General features: G+C 36.7%; 1 protein-coding gene across 3 annotated transcripts in view; it reads right to left on the reverse strand.

Moving 5' to 3' along the window:
- Positions 1–307: 307 nt before the first annotated feature.
- Positions 308–19,958, reverse strand: part of NECTIN3 (nectin cell adhesion molecule 3) — a 61,822-nt gene continuing 42,171 nt past the window's right edge. The window contains exons 6-10 of one of the 3 annotated variants that reach the window (XM_040055795.2): positions 12,455–12,593; positions 10,970–11,051; positions 3,716–3,778; positions 3,147–3,217; positions 309–2,198 (exon numbers count right to left, since the gene is read on the reverse strand). In XM_040055795.2, coding sequence (XP_039911729.1) covers positions 2,177–2,198; positions 3,147–3,217; positions 3,716–3,778; positions 10,970–11,051; positions 12,455–12,593 — 377 coding nt within the window. In that variant the 3' untranslated portion in view covers positions 309–2,176. Of the gene's footprint in view, positions 3,218–3,715; positions 3,779–10,969; positions 11,052–12,454; positions 12,594–15,514; positions 18,311–19,958 lie in introns of those variants that run through there. The other 2 variants (XM_040055794.2, XM_040055793.2) reach the window with 2 other exon arrangements.

Consider the following 19,958-nt stretch of genomic DNA (forward strand, 5'->3'; position numbering starts at 1 on the left):
CCTCCTTTCCTACCTCCGTCACGAGTGATTCTGGGTGTTCAGTTCACCTATGTGCTGGATTTTCACACAGTACTACATGCTTTCTCTAATGTAAGACAAAAGTTAAAAGCATTTCAGCACGCAACCAAAGTGCTACTTTAGGAAAAACTCCATTGTCTGCATATACAACCACAGATAAAACATACCACCAAAAAAGTGGATGCATTTTACCAGACTTTGCATTTTAAGCAATCTTAAATCTAAACAACAGAAGAAAAATTTATCTTTTGAATGTTTTTATTCCAATCAAATTACAAATACAAGCATTTGAAAATGTACAAAAATAAAAAAAGGACATTTTCTACATTAAAAAAAACCAGATAGAACTTACTTCTATAGATACAATCCTTCTGGTGAGAAAGCCTAATCAGCTGACATTTTTTTCTGTTCTCTCCTGAACATTCTATGCCAAAGCCCCTCCCTCAAATCCAGCCAGACTTAAAACTAAAAGCAACATTTCAAAAACCTAATACACTAAATGTCCCTGAACAGATTACAAAGAAACCATTTCTCACAGGTAATAAACCTGTAGGTGATAATGTATTTCCCTAACGACTTTAGGGCAAACTACATCCTGATGGGTAGTTTGCAAATCAAGCATTCAGTAGTTTGTCGATATGCAACTTGGATAACACAGCTGGATTAATTTTTTATTTTTTAAGCTATTTTTACAAATTAAAAAACAATTGTAGCTTTGTTGATAGCATTCCTCCTCCCCCCAAAGTTTTAACTCTTAAAAAAAAAAAGTATCTGCAAATAATTATAAAAAGCAGTAAAAGCGGCCTGAATCCAAAATAATTGGTTTTTTTTGCAAAACGGATTGAAATGATCACCTGCTCAATACCACAGTGTACTAATGAATGCAGAGGAAGCACTACCACAGCAAGAGTTTTGAACTATTCTACAATGTCTATTCAAATATTTTTGGTATCAAGTTTTGCTCAGTAATATTGATCAAAGTATCTTAAGCAGTGTAGTTCATCTCAATGTTCCATCATTCATTTGGTCAAGACAGTGTTTTCTTTCAGTGTTCTGACAGCTGATGCTTTTTGGAACTGCAGGAATGGAAGGACAGGTGGGGAAATGCTCATGTAAAGAGGTAGCTACTTAGACTAACATTATGGAAAAACATTTTCAGGGGACACAAGCCCTTGTTTAGGTCTCAAATACAGCAGGAAACTTTAAAATTGAAAACAATAGCTCAATTTACATGAATGTGTCCAGTTCCTAAGAGGAAAACAAGGTGAAAATACTTCAAAGACAGCTCCCAAGAAGCAGGTTCTGTCCAACCTTTCTTTTTGCCATTCCTTCAGTTGCCGACTTAAACCACATCATTTAACAGAAAGCTGCTTAGCAAGAGAACAGCAAATACCTCCTTCTACAGTGTCCAGAATACAGGCACTCAAGCCATGATCTTCTAGCTGTTCCCTGTAATAAGCTAGAAGCATTTAATTTACCTGGCCCTGTTGTGGACAGGGATCTCATTAACTTGTACTGTGATGCAGATGAATGCAGGTTGAATACAGGTTCAACAATGGCCCCGGTGCCTGCAGCACATTCACCTACTAGCTTTCAATTCTGCTGCTTCTACAGCTGGACTCTGGCCTCTAAAAAAATCCAAACATCTGCAGAGAAACACACTAATATCCCAGAAGTCATGTTCAGTTCTGTACAACAGGTAGTTCAGCATGACACAGCCATTCTGAACATTTCGTTCTTCACGTCATCTGACCAAAAATCATCATTCTGTACTTACATGCATACGTACTTAGAGAACACTCAAGTATGTTGAGTTTCTCTGGCAAATTTTGGATATAATTCATTTTTTTACTGTCTTAAAATATTTCATGATTGCCTATGAGTTTATTTCAGCACTAACACATTACATACGTATTTTTTACTTGCTAAATATTTACTTTTTAATTCATAGGAAAACTTATTTTTCTAGAAAGATCCTGAGCACATTTTTTAAGCATTACCACACATACACAAAGATTCACATGGGATACTGCTAGCACTGGTGACATCAGGACATTCTCCAGTTACTTCACACTACTGGTTAAGAATAAAGTACAGTGCTGATGAGCATTTGAAGTTGACTGAAGCTTTTCTTTTCTTGCTAAGACATAAGAACGCATCACAGGCACTTTTGTTGCAAACTGAGAAAACACCAAGGAATGTATTTATTATCAAGGAAAAGAAACTCTGCAGCATCTAGAACAGGAGTCCTACTTGGGAAACAGCTAAAAAGCAGTTTCAGGCTAAGATGTAGCTTCACAAAAGACATTAACAGAAAGTTCTGTCTGCGTAGTCATCTACCTCCTTCTACTAAGTTTCATGCAGACATAACTGTAAAACCAAAGCCAGCAGCAGGCAAAACCAAGAGACTATGAAAATCTTTTGATGTAAGGCAATTACTTCACTTTTAACAAGGTGGGAAGACAAACAGTGTAGTTTATGGACCAGCCAGTCAGTATTTGAGAGGTAGTCTTGTTGCTCATTTGACTGAGAGAGGTAGACCTGGTTGAGAAATCAATAACTATGGCTAGTCAAAATCATATTCCAAGTTTTCTAGGATGGAAAAAAATGTCTCAGCCTGAGACTGCTAATGTCTCAAGGGATTCAGTTGTCCGGCTCATATTTATTCACTTTTACATGGGTAAGGTTATTGTAAAATATCCAGAGAGAATGGTCCCAGAGATAGCCAGTGAAAAAGCTTAATTATATTTTGGCATGTGTCAACCAATTATTACAGGTTATACATCTTATGACTGTGAAGGTTAATAAAGCTAAGTGGCTCTCCTCATTTGGCAGATCGATATTAGTACAAAAACACAGACCAAATACTAGAGGCAAGTCTCAAATTCCGTATGGTTTACCTATATAAAATTCTCCATACATGAAAAAAACCCAATTATTTTAGAGATGAAAGCCAACAAGACATCAGGGTCAGACAGTCAACTGGTAATAAAACCCTTGTTAAGGACATCTGGGTACAGAATCATACATAATGCTCCCTTGGATTGATGTAGACTCTTCCAGGTCCTGAGTTTTGTGGGTATCTGTTGCTCCAATTTTTGTAGTAAGTTTGCTGATAAACAGGATACATAGGCTGAAGACCCTCTTGTTCCTGTGGCTCTTCAGCCCCACAAGTAAGTTGCCTTCCATTCACAGCTTTCTAAACACACACAAGAAGTAATAAGTTTCATAGCTCATGCATAGAACCTGCAATTCCTATTCTTGGTAAAGCTTTAAGCAAAATCAAAGATACATGATCTCCAAGACAACCCTATGAATGAAGAAGCAGGAACTTAAAAATTCCGCTAACAGACAGAGGTAACGTCAAATGTTCGTTCCAAACAAAGCTGGACTCTAAAGCTCAATAAATCTAAAGAGCAAATCACCAACTACGAAAATATCTGTCAACACTCCTCTGCTTTATGTTACTCACCAAGAAATGAAAGCTGGAGTGTTTAAGCATTTAAATTAGTCAGCAAACTACTATTGGATATTAAAAGGGTACTGCCACTTTTCACTTAACCCACACAATCCAACAGTTATTGACCAGGATGGACAAATATTTTTTGGTTCATGAAAAGCAATGTTATAAGTATACTTCATGGAATAAGATTAAATCAAAACTTCAATCAGGAATTCAAGCCATATTATTATTTACCATGTGCTGCAAGGTTCCAGCATCCCTCTCTCTGTACTGGCTCTGCAAAGCAAAATTTTCTTTCTGGAAGAAGAAAAGTTACAGAGGAAACAAGTCAAGATTCAATACTGCAGAACAATTTTGGTTAATACAAAAAACACCAGTCATCCCAAAATACACCCTACATTAGGAAGTGTCTTAACTGATTATCATTTAGAATCCTTCTTACAATCCAAAGCTGGTGGAAAAAAGATGAGAATCAGTCAGGGTGACCTGTCCCAGCTGTGCTCCCTCTGCCAGTATCTCATCTCCTTCCCAATCTCCTGTGTACACCCCAAGCCCATCTGCTGGCAGGACAGTACAAGAAGCAGAATAGGTTCTGATGCTGTCCAGCAATAAAAAACATCCCTGAATCATCAACACTATTTTCAGCACAAATCCCAAACACGGCCCCATACCAGCTACTGCAAAGAAAATTAGCCCTATCCCAGCCAAACTGCCAACAGTAAGAGATGAGGTTCAAGATCATCTAAGGAATCTGGAGGTGAGCAAGTTCATGGGACCTGATGAGACACATTTGCAAGTTCTGGAGGCACTTTCACAAGAAGTGACTAACACACTATCTGTCCTGTACTAGAAGTAGTGGCAGGCCCATGGTTCCCACTGGCTGGGAAAGGGGAAATAAGACCCCCATGTCTAAAAATGGAAGTAAAGATGACCTGAGGAACTGTAGACCTGAATCACACTTCAGTGCCCAGCAAGACGAAGGAGCAGATTCTCCTGGAAACTATGCTAAAGCATATGGAAAATAAGGGGGTGGTCGGTGACTTTCAACATGGTTCCACTGAGAGCAAACTGAGCCTGACAAATTTAGTGGTTGTCTATGACAGGATCATAGTGTTGGTGGAAAAAAGAAGAGCAACTGATGTCACCTACCTGGACTTGTGCAGAGCATTTGATGCTGTCGCACATGACACCCTTGTCTCTAAACTGAGGAGACTTGGATTTGATGGGTGGACCACTCAGTGGATAAAACACTGACCAGATGGTCACACTCAAAGAGACGGCTCGTCAGTGGCTCAAAGTCCAAGAAAGGACCAGCAACAAGCATCATTCCTCAGGGGTCCATATCAGGACCAGCACTGTTTAACACCTTTCTGGCAACCTGACAGTGGGATCAAGGTACCCTCAGCGAGCTTGCCAATGACACCAAGCTATGTGGTGTGGTGACATGCTGGAGGCAAAGGGATGCCCTCCAGATGGACCTTGGCAGGCTTGAGAAGTGGCTCTGTGTGATCCTCATGGAGTTCAACAAGGCCAAGAGCAAAGTCCCGCACCTGGGTCAAGGCAATCATGAACACAAACACAGATCAGGCGGAGAAGTGATTAAGAGCAGCCCTAAGGAAATGAACTTGGAATGTTGGTGGATGAGAAGTTACTTCAAGCAGAAGCATTGAAATCTCCCTTCTTCCAAATTTATTTTTGTCCTCACCATTATGATAGAAATCTTCATTTGTGAAATGGGCTGTTTCCAAACATCCAGTTAATCACCAACAGCCTGGTTAATGGGAGATCTAAATCACACCAAGTAATGCCATCTAAGAATTATGATTTAGGGTACAGTTTGTACTGTGGTATCATCACTCCTAATTAAGTTCTTCCTTTATGCCACACTTAGTATAGGACCACTATAGGCTAAAGCAACATTTTCGCACAATTGTGTGTATTGTTTGTTTTGCAGTTCTTTTCCCAACAGTCTCACAGTGATAACAACACAAAGTAGCTAGGTGGCTGATGTTTGTGCAGAAGTCCCTCCAAAACAAGCATTCATACACATAGGTAACATTTGCAGTGGCCATATATCCATATACATCCATATTCTAACCTTCAAGAATTATTTTGAAGACAACCCAACCTCAGTAATATTTCATTCTTTCTTACTTTCTCCTCCTTCCCCTTAACATTTTACCTTTCCACATTTGTTTAGTTAAAGTTTTGAAGCAATTTTGAGTTAAATTTTAATATGACCCCCAAATGCATTGTAAAATTGCTTTGAAAAAAATCTAATATTTCCTAACCTTCTCCACTCCCCCAACAGTTATTTTTCACCATCTTCACAGGTCTGTTTTTCCATCTTTGGTTTGTAAAACTTTTTGTCTTTCACCATTTCAAAGTGCACCCTTCTGCCCTTAAAGTCACCGTGCTTTTGCTTCTCAAGTCCTAAAATGCAGTCTGCATTTCTGAGGATATGTGATTTACCACTTAGCAGGCAGCATTGCTCTTTCACACCTCAGCTAAGAGCACGAGTTCAGCACACAAGGAGGCAAAACACACACGGGGAACAAGAACAGTCCCGTCTCCACCAAAAGCTAATGTTCCTTAAACAAAAAACAAAACAAAACAACAAAAAAATCTGCTTGCTTGAGAAATTCTACCAACAGTGGATGTGGACATGACTTAGACACACATTGGAAATCAGAATAGCAAATTCCAGTTGGTTATTCAATTAAAACTGTAAGTCAAAGGAAATCATCTCACAAAGACAACACCTTTGCTACATAATGAAATAATACATTTTACAGCCACAGAGCAAGTGACAATCAAAATCATTGGATTCTGTCAAACAAAACTGGTTCTGATCTACATAGTCTGTCTTCCTGCATAGAAACAATCTGGGGTTCTGTGCTTGGATTCCTAACAGAAGTTTGCACTGTCTTACCATCACAATTTGCAGAGTTTCATAAAACCTTGGTTTTACTCTAAGAATTCTCCTTCTCAAACAGTTCTTCAAAAGCCTAAAACCAATTATCTCACCAAAAACTTCATCTTACCTTTTCTGATTCTTTCCAGCTTAAAATTAGATTACAATGGCATCCACTAACAAAAAAAGCTTGTGCATCATTCTAACCCCTATCTGGTAATTTTTTTTTTTTCCTATTGCAAAATCCTTTATCAATACAGATGATTTTATTGATGCACATTTTGTGCTCCCTTCCATTCAATCTTGTTTGTCTAAGCAGTTCTTTGGTTTAAGGCAAATGATAACAATAACACTTCCTCTTTCATCAAGGAAGAGATATTGCCACCTGTATGAAAAGTGTTAGGAAAAGAACTAGAAGAGTGCAAGAGAGCCATAATCCATAAATGAATCAGCATTATACTAGGTTTAGGAGTTCAGTGGCTGGTGGTTTTAAATTTGATTCAAAAATATCATCATTTGGTAAATGGTATTTGATGCTTATAATAGTGCTAAGACAACTTCACCTTTTTCTTTCCTGTTTTGATCAGTAATATAGATATTACAGTTAAAGAGCTTTGCTGGCTAAATAAGTGAGGCATTCTTCCAAGCTGCAAGTCTAAAGTCAGTGTTCTCATGGCCTGACATACCTACTGTGCTGCATTTCCCTTATCCACTCTTACACCCGTTGCTACAGGAATTCCAAGCCCTTCAACCACTCTAAATGTTGCACTGCATGGTGGAAAACATGTTTTTTCTCTTTCTTTCAGAAGCACCTGTCAAGGTAATAAATTCAGTTCTTTCACATTGTCAAAGACTGCCCATCTCAAGCATCTTTAGAGGAAAGTAATGAAGTTTTTGCTTCTTAGCAATATATTGTTTGAAACAGTGAAGCTAACTCTAATGATTCTAAGGACTGCCAGAATTAGTGCACCCTCTTACACTCCTTTTTGAAATATTATGCAATAGAAAAATTCTTCTTTAAGCCGTTGGAATTTTTCCATTGCTCAACTTCTTCCTGATTCACCTCAAAAATTCACATTGCCAAGCAGAGATTCCACTCTCACCAAGGATGTAACCTTCAGGCTGCTCACCACTTTTTCACATTACATATAATAGATAGTTCTGAGTAAGAGAACAGATTTTCCATGGCAATGATTATTAAAACAACACCTGGACAAAAAGCAACAGTGCTGTTGACAAGAGTTGACATAGAAAAAAAACCTATACATGTAATTTTTGTTCCATAATATTCCCATGTTTTGGACTTTTGCGTCACTCTTTTAGGGCCATAAGTGAACTGGTTTTTCTCAGTTCTGAAGTGATTCACATGAATACATGAATTGGTATCTGCAAATACCAGTACAGAGAAATTATGAGTACTCAGTTATATACTGCTTGTACATACTGGTAGCTCATTATTAACACTAGCACATAAATGATAACATCTATTTAAGTAAACCAAGTGTTTCCAAGTCTTAAGAAGTATCCATGAAAGACACTAGCTATCCAGTATTAGCACAGGTCCAGAACATTTCCCTTCATTTTAATACCATCACCTGCTGACTCAGATATGTATAAAATTAGTTAAATACTGATTGCTAGGATACAAACAGGACAATTTCAGCATTATCAGTTGAATCCTGAATACTTTACAAGATCAAAAAAAAGCTACTGTCCATGATTTGAACAATAATAGTACAGATTATTGAAAAACTTGCACATTATTTGTAACAACTTACCAGAATCAGCCTAAATTGAATAAATCCACTTTCAGTTCTAAGTTATTGTGGGTATGCAGAAGACACCGTTTAAATTCACTCTTTTTTACTTTGCACCTTTGTGCAGCCTATCATTTCCACTCAGACTGAACTGATAATCTATTGTGGTTGACAAAACAATGACATTTCCCCTACAGATGTTTTCAGAACAACTCCAGAAATTTAAATCAGAACTACCCAGTGAGAGGCTCACCCAGCATCTCATTCTGGGTAGGCAAGGCAGCAACTGGAACATGAGGTAGTACAGTGGTGAGTGAAGACATTCAGTCACACAGGACAAGACATCCTGACAGGCTGCTGTTTCTTTTGCCTCTTTACAGCTATCCAAATGTTGGCTTGTTACACCAAAACAATGCAACCAATCACTTCTTGGCTAAAGCCAGTATTTTGACATTTATTGCTGTTGGATAAAACAAAGCTCTTGCCTCAAGCATAACACACTACCATACTGATTAGAGGCAGTATCAGCTAGGAAGACAGCCTCAAGCTCCAAGTCTTCAGTTCGGCAGTTCCACAGAGAGAAAGACAGGTACACTAACAGTGTTATGTTAACATACATTTCTTAAATAAAGCATAGTTAACACCTAACCTGAAGAGGAATCTTTCTCCTCACAAAATAACTTAAAACTCTGTTTATCCCACTTGAGGAAAACAAATATTCAATTCAGTCTCTATGGTTTTTTTCTCTATTTACAAAATACGTTTTCATAAAACATTTAATTAAACATTCCAAGACTACAGTCAGTTTCAGCCTAAGTTCTTCAGTACCCATTAACAGAAGCCACCGTAAGCACAACCTAGAAAAAATTCAAAGACAGGAAAGTTCTGAAGAGGAAACCAATAAGGTACAGATTCTCTTACGTCTACCTCCTTCATAAGCTGCTCTGTAAAGGAAAAATAATTGCATTTCCTAGTGTTGTCAATTTGCCATCTAGCAGCACTACAGATGCACAAATACCACAACAGACCATACCTTTTGATTCTATAAGCAAGAGAATATTTTTCAAATACTTTAAGCAGGAATAATAGCAGAAGAATGTTTCATCAAAAGTAGCAATTGCTGAGTACTGTAGTAACAGAAGAAATAGCTATGATGCCCAACTGGAGCAGAAGGGCACTGGTTCTTTTGTGTCATCTTTGGTGCTATACTACCTTTAAGGTAAGAAGGTGAAAACCTATCATTCTTTATGCCAAAAGAAAAAAAAAAGTTTTCTACCTTCACAATATTATAATCATCAAGTTGCTACTAAATGCAGCAATGGATCTCAGAATAGTTTCCTCCTTCACTCAGCAACAATATACACAAGTATTACCCACTGTAATGTTTACAACATAAGGAAAGCTTTTATCAGCAACTGATATTCGGTGAGCTTTAGCAATCATCCATCACAAAGCCTACAAGAATATTTTCAACGTTATTAAAAACTCCATCAAAATCCTTCTTAAAGGTAGGTGAAGATTTTTCCCCCTCTATGAGAAAGGACTTTTAGAGGTGCTTAAAGTTGTGAAGCTACACCATAGTATTGGAAAAATTATATTTCTTATAAACAAATGATTGTTTTAATTAACTCAGCATTATAATTCAGTGTATCAGTAGTTAGAATCACATGATTTATGGTATGTACTGAGGAGGGAGCAAAAATTTTATTAAAAACAATTATAATTAATTCTTCCAAATACTCATAAATAATAGAAGTTTTCTTCAGTGTAAACAGAAATCTAAAAAATCTGACTGATTATTTTAATATAAACACACACACAAAAGACACTTTAGGGGCCAAGGCCAGGATCTATAACTGACTGGTTTATTACATGAAGTGTAATAATCAGTGATATTAGCTTAAGTCATCTCTCAAGAACAGATCTCCTCTGCAATGCCTAGTGCCAGAGAAGCCTGAATGCATCTGGAGTTTTCCAAGCAGTCCAGTCCACCTCAAAGCCATGCTGTAAGGAAGAATCTAGCCCTTCCTTGCTCCCCACTTACTCAAACAGTTTCAATTGCTAGAATCAGCTTTCCAGAGTGACCTCTATGAGCCTGTTTGATCAGACTACACCCACACAAACACTAAATGCTAGTAAAGAAGTTTTTTGCCTATTGCTGTCTTGCTTGGACAGCAATAATTTACAGGACAAGAAGCTACCCCAGAAAGCACACTAAAAATTCAACTTTGTCACAAAATTGTTATGGGTCTTTTGCTGCTGGTAAATGCAAGATGATAAAATTAGAAGTTACATAATTGCAAGTTTTTAAAAGTGATTTAGTGATCTTCAATGAGAATCAAACTCATACTTTGGTAAATTAGCCATATCAAAGACCAAATTCCAATCTATCCCCACCCCTCTTACGTTAATAACTCAAATGAACGACAGTTGTTACTAGCAAGGGATCTGATAAGGTCACTTTTTAAGTTTACCAACCATAATTTTTCTCCCTTATGAAGACTGCTTTCTAAACCTATGTGTGTTCTCACACCACAGAATTTCAACTATAGGTTTTTCTAACTCAAAAGGAGTCATGTCTGTCAAAGGCTGCTACTATAAGATTATCTGTCTACCACTTTCCTGACCACTAAGGATGACTTTAACATCACAAATAAGAGATTGGGATATCACACATGTAGGGAAACAGCTTGGTTGTGAAACCATTTAAATGCTCCATGTATTACCAGGAAAGCAAAATCAGACCAAATTAACATAATAAAGCAAAGTTAATACTTTCCTTAAGTCAATTTAAGATGCATATAAACACTTACTCACCTGAAGCATAGCTTCTTTCTGTGGTACTGTCGATGTTCTCTCCTCAAACGAGGCTGGTTTGTGAGTGGGTGGAAGATCAATCCTGTAGTATAGAGGGAGTGAAATATGACACATCATTTTAATGAAATCCAATGGAATGGTCAGATATTAACTGCCAAATCACCGAACACTCAGCACTCAGGGACAAACACCTTTCAGTCAGCAGTGACTCAGATGTGACACATTGTAATGGAACACATCTAGATTTCCCACATCTACCACTGGCTATTGCTCAGCCACACACTTTTTGTAGAAAAGCACCACCCAGAATTTATTTACTGCATCCTCTGTTAAGCAGACTGAACTTCCCCCCCTTACACTCCAACCAAGGAGGATTAGACACTACTGGTACCTAACACAGTTTTTAAGTTATGAGGTACAGCTTGAACAACATTTTTAACTATAGCCTTTCCTTAAAAATCCTTTGAGAAAGCCTTGCTAGCAATTGTTACATGCAAGACTTTTTTCTATTTTAATTTTCTCAGTGAAAGCAAATAGTTATAAAAGAACTTAAATGTGTAAGATTCATATAAATATGCTTCAGATACAGAATTTAAGAGAAACAAACAAGAATCAGCACTTCTAACCATGTTAGAAGTTGTTCAAAAGAAGACTTAACTAATCTTGCTAGCTCAATGAAAATGAGCAAACTTATTTTATGCTAAAGGCTCTAAGTTATTTCACTCTAGTTCTCATTGACTATATATACAAACATGAACGTTTCTCATTCAGTTTAAGTGTTAACTGTATATGGGATGTAAGAAGCTGTATATGGGATGTAAGAAGACTCATGTTTACAAATATTCTAAGCCCCATCACATTTTTAATGCATGTTCCAAACGGGATCTAGACATCATGCACTTTAACTGACAACATCTTTTCAGATGTTTTTATTTCCTTCTTTTTTGTTTGATCACATCGAATAATGTAAACTACATATCTGTGCCAAAGACTTGAAGAAACAACCAACATTCCAGAAAGCACAACAAGCCAGTAATTTCTAAGCATGTATCTGTGGGAGCTTGCTTAATTTTATACAAACATTTCAGGATTAATTTTAGGGGATCTTAACATCTGCAAAGCATGGCCAATTTATTTGCAAGTTAGACCCACAGTTACAACAAACTAGCAGTCACTGGCATCAGTCAAGAGGGAACTCTTCTTTGCCCTCCAGTTAAATCCATGAGTAGTTTTCTTTCAAAAAACCCCACATTTCTCAAAAGATAAAGCATCATATTACTTCTAAAGTAATTTTTACCTCCCTCATTTCTTCTTCAGAAATGCAAGTGTGATTTCACATTTGTCTACTCTGAAAATAGAGCCCTGAAATTACAAAAGCTGAATAGCTGCTAAATTAAGCCTGATGCTTAAATTCCTGCACAGAACAAATGTTTTCTGCATATTACTTTCAATTGAATTAAAAAAAAAAGTCCCACACATACTCACACTTTGTCAAGATAGGCTGGCCTTTTCTTCCTTGGGGTCAACAGCACTGTCACAAAGATGGTAATGATAAAAAGAGCAAGGACTGCTCCAATCACAGCCCCTGCTACAGCAACAGAAGATGTCTGCTTAAAGGGCACATCTGCAATGTGATAGCATAGATTACAACTTTAAGAAGCTCATATACTTTCAATACTCAGATAAGCTACTTCAGTGTTGTTCTGAGAAATGCTTCTTCCTTCCACTGCCAAACAGAAAGCCTTGTCCTGCACTAGTGCTTTTGCAGTATTGCCTCCACTTACCCAACTAAAAAACCGGGGGAATTGAGAATTCATGAAATCAAAACCTGATTCCAAAAATTTTACAGACTACTTTTAATAAGCACTAGCAGCATGCTTTCATTCTCAATTTCAAGGTAAAGTAACATTACAAAACATATGGTTTTCACTTACATGAACTAACAAGGTGTTAATTCAAAAACCTTGGCAACTATGATTTATTGACAATGTTTCTTTAAAGACACTTAAGCCTGCAGAAAGCAAAAAAGACAAACTTAAAACAGGGTATAAAACCCCCATATACTGCTAGGAGCAATGAACACACAAACAAACACTAAATACTTGGCTTGCACTTATCAAAGCAAACCTTAAGACCATCTCTCATTTTTATGACTTCACACTTCAAGCAACAAGAAAGTAATTTTCATAAATTAATTTTAATAAGGGGAGAGAAAAAGCTGTGGTTTTCTCCATTTAAAGCATTTTTCTTTTGACCTTAGCATTGTCAAATCCAATGCTGAATGACTCTCACACTGAATTCGCATACTTTTCAGTCTTTAAAGGCCACTACTTTCACTCTGCTTAGAAACCAATTTTTAAGTTCAGAACTGAAAAGGCTGCTAACATTCTTTAACTTTAAATCATCAGTGCTTGAAGCTTGCACCAACAGGTTCATCAAAAAGTTTCCCAATTGGAATAATTCATGTCAGCTGTACTAAACACTTACCTACAAAATTCAGGCAGCATACATTAAATAATGCTCTGATTTACACTGATTACTGAATCAGAAAATTTAACAGCCCAGAAATTGAAAATTAGCAGAGTTCTATACCTGTAACATATTTCTAAAACAGTCAGCTTCAGCTATTATCCAAATGCAACACAACCACTCTTTAATTTAATCTCTTACCAAAGGAAATTTTGAGACCCTCTTCAGCTGCATGTTCTATTCACAGATAACCCCCCTGAAACTATGCAATATGATTTATCAGTTCCTCAGATTTCTAATGTTGTTCTGCCTGTATGCTGGAAAGCTGAGCAAAATCCCTGAATTTAAAAAAAAAAAAATCCAAAATACAAGACTTGACTTGCACTCTAATAAAGCAATTTCTGTCTCCTCACTGCTTATCAAAGATCTGACATGAATATTCCCCTGGGATCACACTCATAAAATAAATTGAAAAAAAAAACCTGAAATAAGCTTTTTTTGGTGACTTCCTTAGTATTAAGGAATTAAGTCCTAGAGTAGCAACTTGCAGAAGTTACTTCATTCCTCAAGATGAATGCAACATATCACCCTTGGTTTACATAACATCTTTCCTGGCATAAGCTCCATGTGTCCATCAGATACTATAAACCGTCCTTGCTTTGGCTGGGATAGAATTATATCTTCTCAGGAGCTGGTACAATGATTTGGATTCAGTGTGAGAATAACGCTGATAATACACCCAAGTTTTGGGTTTTGCTGAATCATGTTTATCCTAAGTCAAGGACTTCTATTTTGTGTGTGTGTGTTTCATGCTCTGCCAGTGAGAAGCTGCACAAAAGACGACTGGAAGGGAGCAGAGTTGAGACAGGCGACCTGAACTGGCCAAAGGGATATTCCACACCAGAGAACATCATGCCAAGTACATAAACTGAAATTACTCAGAAAGAAGTATTGTGCATCACTGTTTGTTTTCCCCTCCTTTCATTACCCATTACTATTATTATTACATTTTACTTTGTTTTCTTAGATTATTGAACTGTTCCCATCTCAACCTACAAATTTTACTTTTGATTCTCCTCCCCAGTCCACTGGGCTGGGAGGAGAGAGGAGTCAAGGAAGCAAGCAGTTGTGTGGTGCTTAGCTGCAAGATGGACTTAAACTATGACACAAGCATAATTCATGAGTTTTCCTGAAGAATAGATCAGTGGAAGGTCACCTAACCACTGTATTTTAAGAGGCTTAAGTTCAGTTTACACAGGGTGCCCTTTCCACTAAGTGAGAAGTCTCAACTAACTAATATACATTCTTAGCTCCAGAATTGTTGAAAATGCTTTGGTCTTATGATTACATCAGAAGAGTTTCTTGACTGTTTCATCCTAACTCCATGGAGTCTTTTCTTCTGTTAAATTCTGCTATAATGTTAAAACATCATAAAATATACTTTCAATCAAAGTCCACCCATCAAGTCATTTTGGGTGAGATGACAATAAACACCCATTTGTTTCTGAACACCAGGAAAAATAACAACATCCCAGCACAGCGACCCTCAGGAATTTAAGTGCAATTACCACAGGACACACTTAATTTGGTTCTTTAAATTGCTTTGGCAAAACATCATTCTAACCAGAGAAATTATCATAAACCCAGACCACCATGCCTAGCTAAACAGGCCAGAGAGCACCTAAGATGTACGGTGGCACCCACAAAGCATTTTAACCACCAGATGGTCAGAAATAGATGGGAATTAATTAACTCCAAGAAATACAGTTAAAGCAAACAAAGACAATGAAATGAAAAAACAAGACTATTTTTAAGTATGCAGTTCCTAGTTAATCAGCTGTGCTTGAAATGAAATGTTTTGGACAGCAACCACCTCCACTTATCATTCTCTTAATCTTCTTAAAAGAGTTTCTGAACACTTGTTTTATAAGCTTAGGATCTCCAAGGGGAAATACTAAACAGCCCATCTCAAACAGCTTAAACACTTTAGTTCATTCTATTCAGCCTCTGGGTTTATTGTGCTTTTCCATCTCCAATTTTTAAGAACATACCTGTGAAACATTTTTGAACACTACCTATGCTCCAGAAAGTAAGAAAAAGTTTATTCACACAACAGCCATTTTTACGTACAATCAATTCTTTTTACAGTAGACATAATGTACAAAACATTGCAACGCGCGTAAGCCCTATCCCTATTAAGAACTTCAACTCCAGAACATCTCAACTTCTCAACTCATAGGAATTAAATATATATATATATTTTTTTTTTAAAAATCAAAGCAAAAAATCCACAGAGACAAAAGCAAGATATCCCATGTGGAAAACTGGTTTATGGTTATGTTTATTTCCAAGTAACACCATCTTTTAAAGATGATATATCAAGTTTTTATTTGAAGAGAGGTATAATCTCTTTATTCCAGAGATAATTTGGATCAGAACCCTCTGCTAGAAATCTTTACTCCTTTTCTTGTGTTTGCACTCACACTACAGATAACCACAAGACCACTTGCTATTGTTTTTGAGACTTTGGTCAATCATGTATCAGCACTCCATTAATCCAAACCCAAACTTAAGTTGTTTAGGGATGCTTTTCCATTTGAATTTCAAATAAAGCTGTTGTCTTAATCTTTTTTAAAGACATGCAGTCATATGCAATCACAGTGTATTGTCTACAATGCTCAATACAACTATTTTTGTGAAGCTCTAAATGCTGTAAGCTACCAAACATCATGAGGATAGAAAAGAACTTCCAGCATCAATGCTCACGAAGCAGCTGTAATTATGCAGCCTATTCACGTCAATGGTAGCGGAGACCTTTCCCTTTTCAGGTTTCAAATACTAATAGCCTTACCAGCTTCAATTTCCTCAAGCTAAACACTTAAAAATGGCACTTCAAAAGATTTACTATTCTACTTATGAATTGATCATTTTTCTACAATTCATCTAAAGTTATTTAATTCCTCCTCATGTAATCAGCAGATTTAATTTGGTGAATCTGCTCAAGACAAAGTAGAACTATTTCACATGTCAGACAAGATTTCCTACGTATAATGGATATGGTGTCATTTTAAAGAACGTGTAAAATCAGTATGGATTATTTGCAGGGAAAACAAATCCACTGCGGTACAGAGACTGCACAAATCATTTGAATTCCTGTTTCATAACTTTTTAGCTGCACCACTGAAGAGTGCGTTTTCAATACCTGAAGTAGCAGTGCAAGTGTCCACTTCCCTACTAATAATCAGAAACTCTGGTTACCCTCTTCAAAGCAGGCATTGTAACTTAGAAGCAGCGTAAAACCGCTGTTTTAACTTCTGGTCATAGAAACTCTAATGCTTTTTGGCACCTGGGAAAATAAGCACATTCACATTAGTCTCCATCTTCGGAATCTATACGGGTGTTTTCTCCTTAGTTGTGTCCAATTAACCAGCTTTTAAATTCAATGGCAAGATTCCCACAAAGCCTCCAGAACAGGTCTCAAAAATTGCACCCTGTGTACCTGCAAAGAGCATCTTGTATGCATTAATGAGTTTTGACATCCTGCCAGTTACAGGCGTAACAAAACACCTTACTGTATGTATATATACAGACACTAGAATAAGCTTTAGAAATCAATGACTATAAAAAAATAACTTTTCATCTTATTCAAATACAAGCCTCTGACCTGTTTACAATTACTCCTCAAAATGTTGTTCATAAGTTAGTTTCAGTGCAATGACTTAACTTCTAAGTATATAGTTACAAGAAGGCTCATTAAAATGCTAAGAGGTATTCATTTTTATGCAGAAAAAAACCCTAGAAAATAAAGCTTTAATTCTGCTGTAACTCATTTTAATTGGTAAATTATTTGCTATATAGAAGCATTAAGTTTACTGTGGATGGTACCTAAATTGGAGTAATTCAAAGCCCCCAAAGATTATATTTGATCATTGCCTTGGGTGAACTTATTTTAAATCAGAGCCAAGACAGCCTCTTTTTATTCTTAAACAATATTGAATGGCAATGTCAATTTAGCCTTTTCTTTTTTTAAAAACTCTGACATAGACCAATATAAGCACTCTGTGTTAAAACTCAAATCTTAAACAGTAGTACAGCATTGGGAAAAAAAAGCAGCTCAAATACATTTTCCCCAGATTCAGTATTTCCATTGTGTCAAGTCACAATATAAAAACTTTCAAAAAAAAAAGGTTTCAAAAAGTTTATTCCTCCTCTTGTGTAAGTATAAACAATCTGAAAGTGACCAGCCAATGAAACGAACTGCAGGTACATGTTTAGTTTTCAGTGGTTACTACACATACCACTCCCTCCGAGATATTACCGCACCATCTAAGTGAGAAACAAAGTCATCATCCTCATAAAATTCATCATGCATAAAACCCATTCCAAATGTTCCACCTTCATGATAATCCATTGGTCTTTCATAACGGTCCGGGTACCTGTTAGTATTGTCTACATTGTTCAACTCAGGTTTTCCAGAGTCTTCTAAATAATCTTTAGATATTAAGTTGATTGGGTGCTTTGTTTCTTTTTTTATACTGCCAGGGTAAGAACCCATATCATCTGACTGAAGAACATCTATTTGGGATTCTTTTTGCATATCTGATGGCGGAATGTAGCTCTTAGCAAAGTAGTCACCGCGGAACGTCTTTCTTCTCTTATAGATGACAACTCCAACCAGAGTACCAAGAAGTAACAGTAAAAGAACCCCACCCACCACAGAACCAACGACGATACCCCAAGTGTCGTCCTGCTTTGTTGGCAAGGTTGATGTTGGGAAATTTATTATTTTAGGTTCTGTTGCTAAACCTGTGGTGCCATCAGTCGAAGGATGCCAGGGAACCGTGGGCAGTCGAGTGGTAGTAGTAGGAGGATCTAATGGAAAGAGCAAAGAAGTAGACAAGACACAGAAAAGGCACAGAATGTCAATGCGAGCTAAATCAGTTAGGGTTTATAAGAAAGCAAAGTTGATGGGTATGTTCTACAAGAATAGTTTTTCATTCTCAAGTTCATGGCACTATAAAAGTCTTAAATTACTCATGAGCTTCGAACTAGCTTCCTTACGCATGGTTTTGAGTTAAGCTGCAGCAGGACAGAAAGTATGGGGAGCAAACAAAAATCATCTTCAGGTAGACAATTTTCCCTCCTCAGAGTAAGGAGATGTAGTTTTTCCACTCAGATGGAAAAATTATTCATCATTATTTACCTCCTGTTTACCTGTTCATCATTATTTACCTCCAAGGAGGAAAAAACCCAAGCAGTCCTCTAACTTTCCATCCAGCCATAGGGAATTCTGGATCAAATTAATTGATTATGCCACAGAGTCAATTATTCCACATTAAATTCCCCCTTCAGAAATAATTCAGGGCACTGAATATAAGAATGAAAAACTATGAGTTGTGTGCTCAGTCACATGAACTACTGATTTTTAAGCTATTCTCTCCAAAACCATGTTTAATTAATAAAACTTACTCAGCCTCACCTTGGGATTAGTGAAAGAAGCATAGTTAAAAATGGCACGTATTAATATCAAAGTAACACTTATGTTGAGCAAGGAGCCTTCAGGTTTTTAAAATAATAAAAAAAATGAAACATTTGAACCAAAAATTGTTTCTATGCATTCCTTCTATAAGCCATTTGATCCACAAAGAAATTCCCATATTCATTCCTCAATATAAAATATAAACTGATTTCATGTCAGGTTATGAATGTAAACAAGAGACTGCCAGATACACCAAGCTTCTCCAGCATGCAGTTTTTTTCCTTTGTACTTTAGGTCTACTGGAGATGTATGCATCTGTATTGCAGACAAAGTTCCAAGTGATGGGCTGATGACACTGAGATTATACCAGTCAATCACAATATTATATACAACTCCGCATCTTATTTCTATGCCACACTGAAAAGAAATTACTTTTTGCCTTGCCCAATGGAAGCTAATTACTTTAAAATCAAAAAAGCAATTCTAAATAGGTTATTATAGCTTGAACCTTTCAGAGAGAATATTACATGGACAGCCAAGTAGCTCATTATATCATGTTATTTAGTTAAATGCCCAAAAGCAAGATCCATGAAAGCAGTACTACCACCACATTAGAGGCACCCTAAATTTACCACCACAAAGAGTAAACAAGATAGAACTAGATTTCTGTCAAGCTTTCAGTTATTTGACAAATCACGATTAAATAGCCAAAAATATGATTTTTAATCTCACTACTCAGAGACAGACATACAATTTTCTCATACTAGACAGAATTCTCACATTTGTCATGATTAGTACACACCTTGCTGCTAAATGCAACATTTTAAGCATGGCATAAGTAAAATTTTACACAGAGTTCCAAAGGGCATAATTATATTCTTTAACTATGTAAAAAGTGATGGTTCGTTAGGGAACTATACATAAATGGAATTAATTTGACAGAAAAAAGGAAACTGAATAAGAAAGATGCGCTACTAAAATGAATTAAGAGGAATTCAGATTATGATTTTAGTAAAAATTGATTTCAAGTGAGTTTGATAA

The sequence above is a fragment of the Hirundo rustica genome, chromosome 2 (assembly GCF_015227805.2).
Source record: "Hirundo rustica isolate bHirRus1 chromosome 2, bHirRus1.pri.v3, whole genome shotgun sequence".
Taxonomy (NCBI): Eukaryota; Metazoa; Chordata; class Aves; order Passeriformes; family Hirundinidae; genus Hirundo; species Hirundo rustica.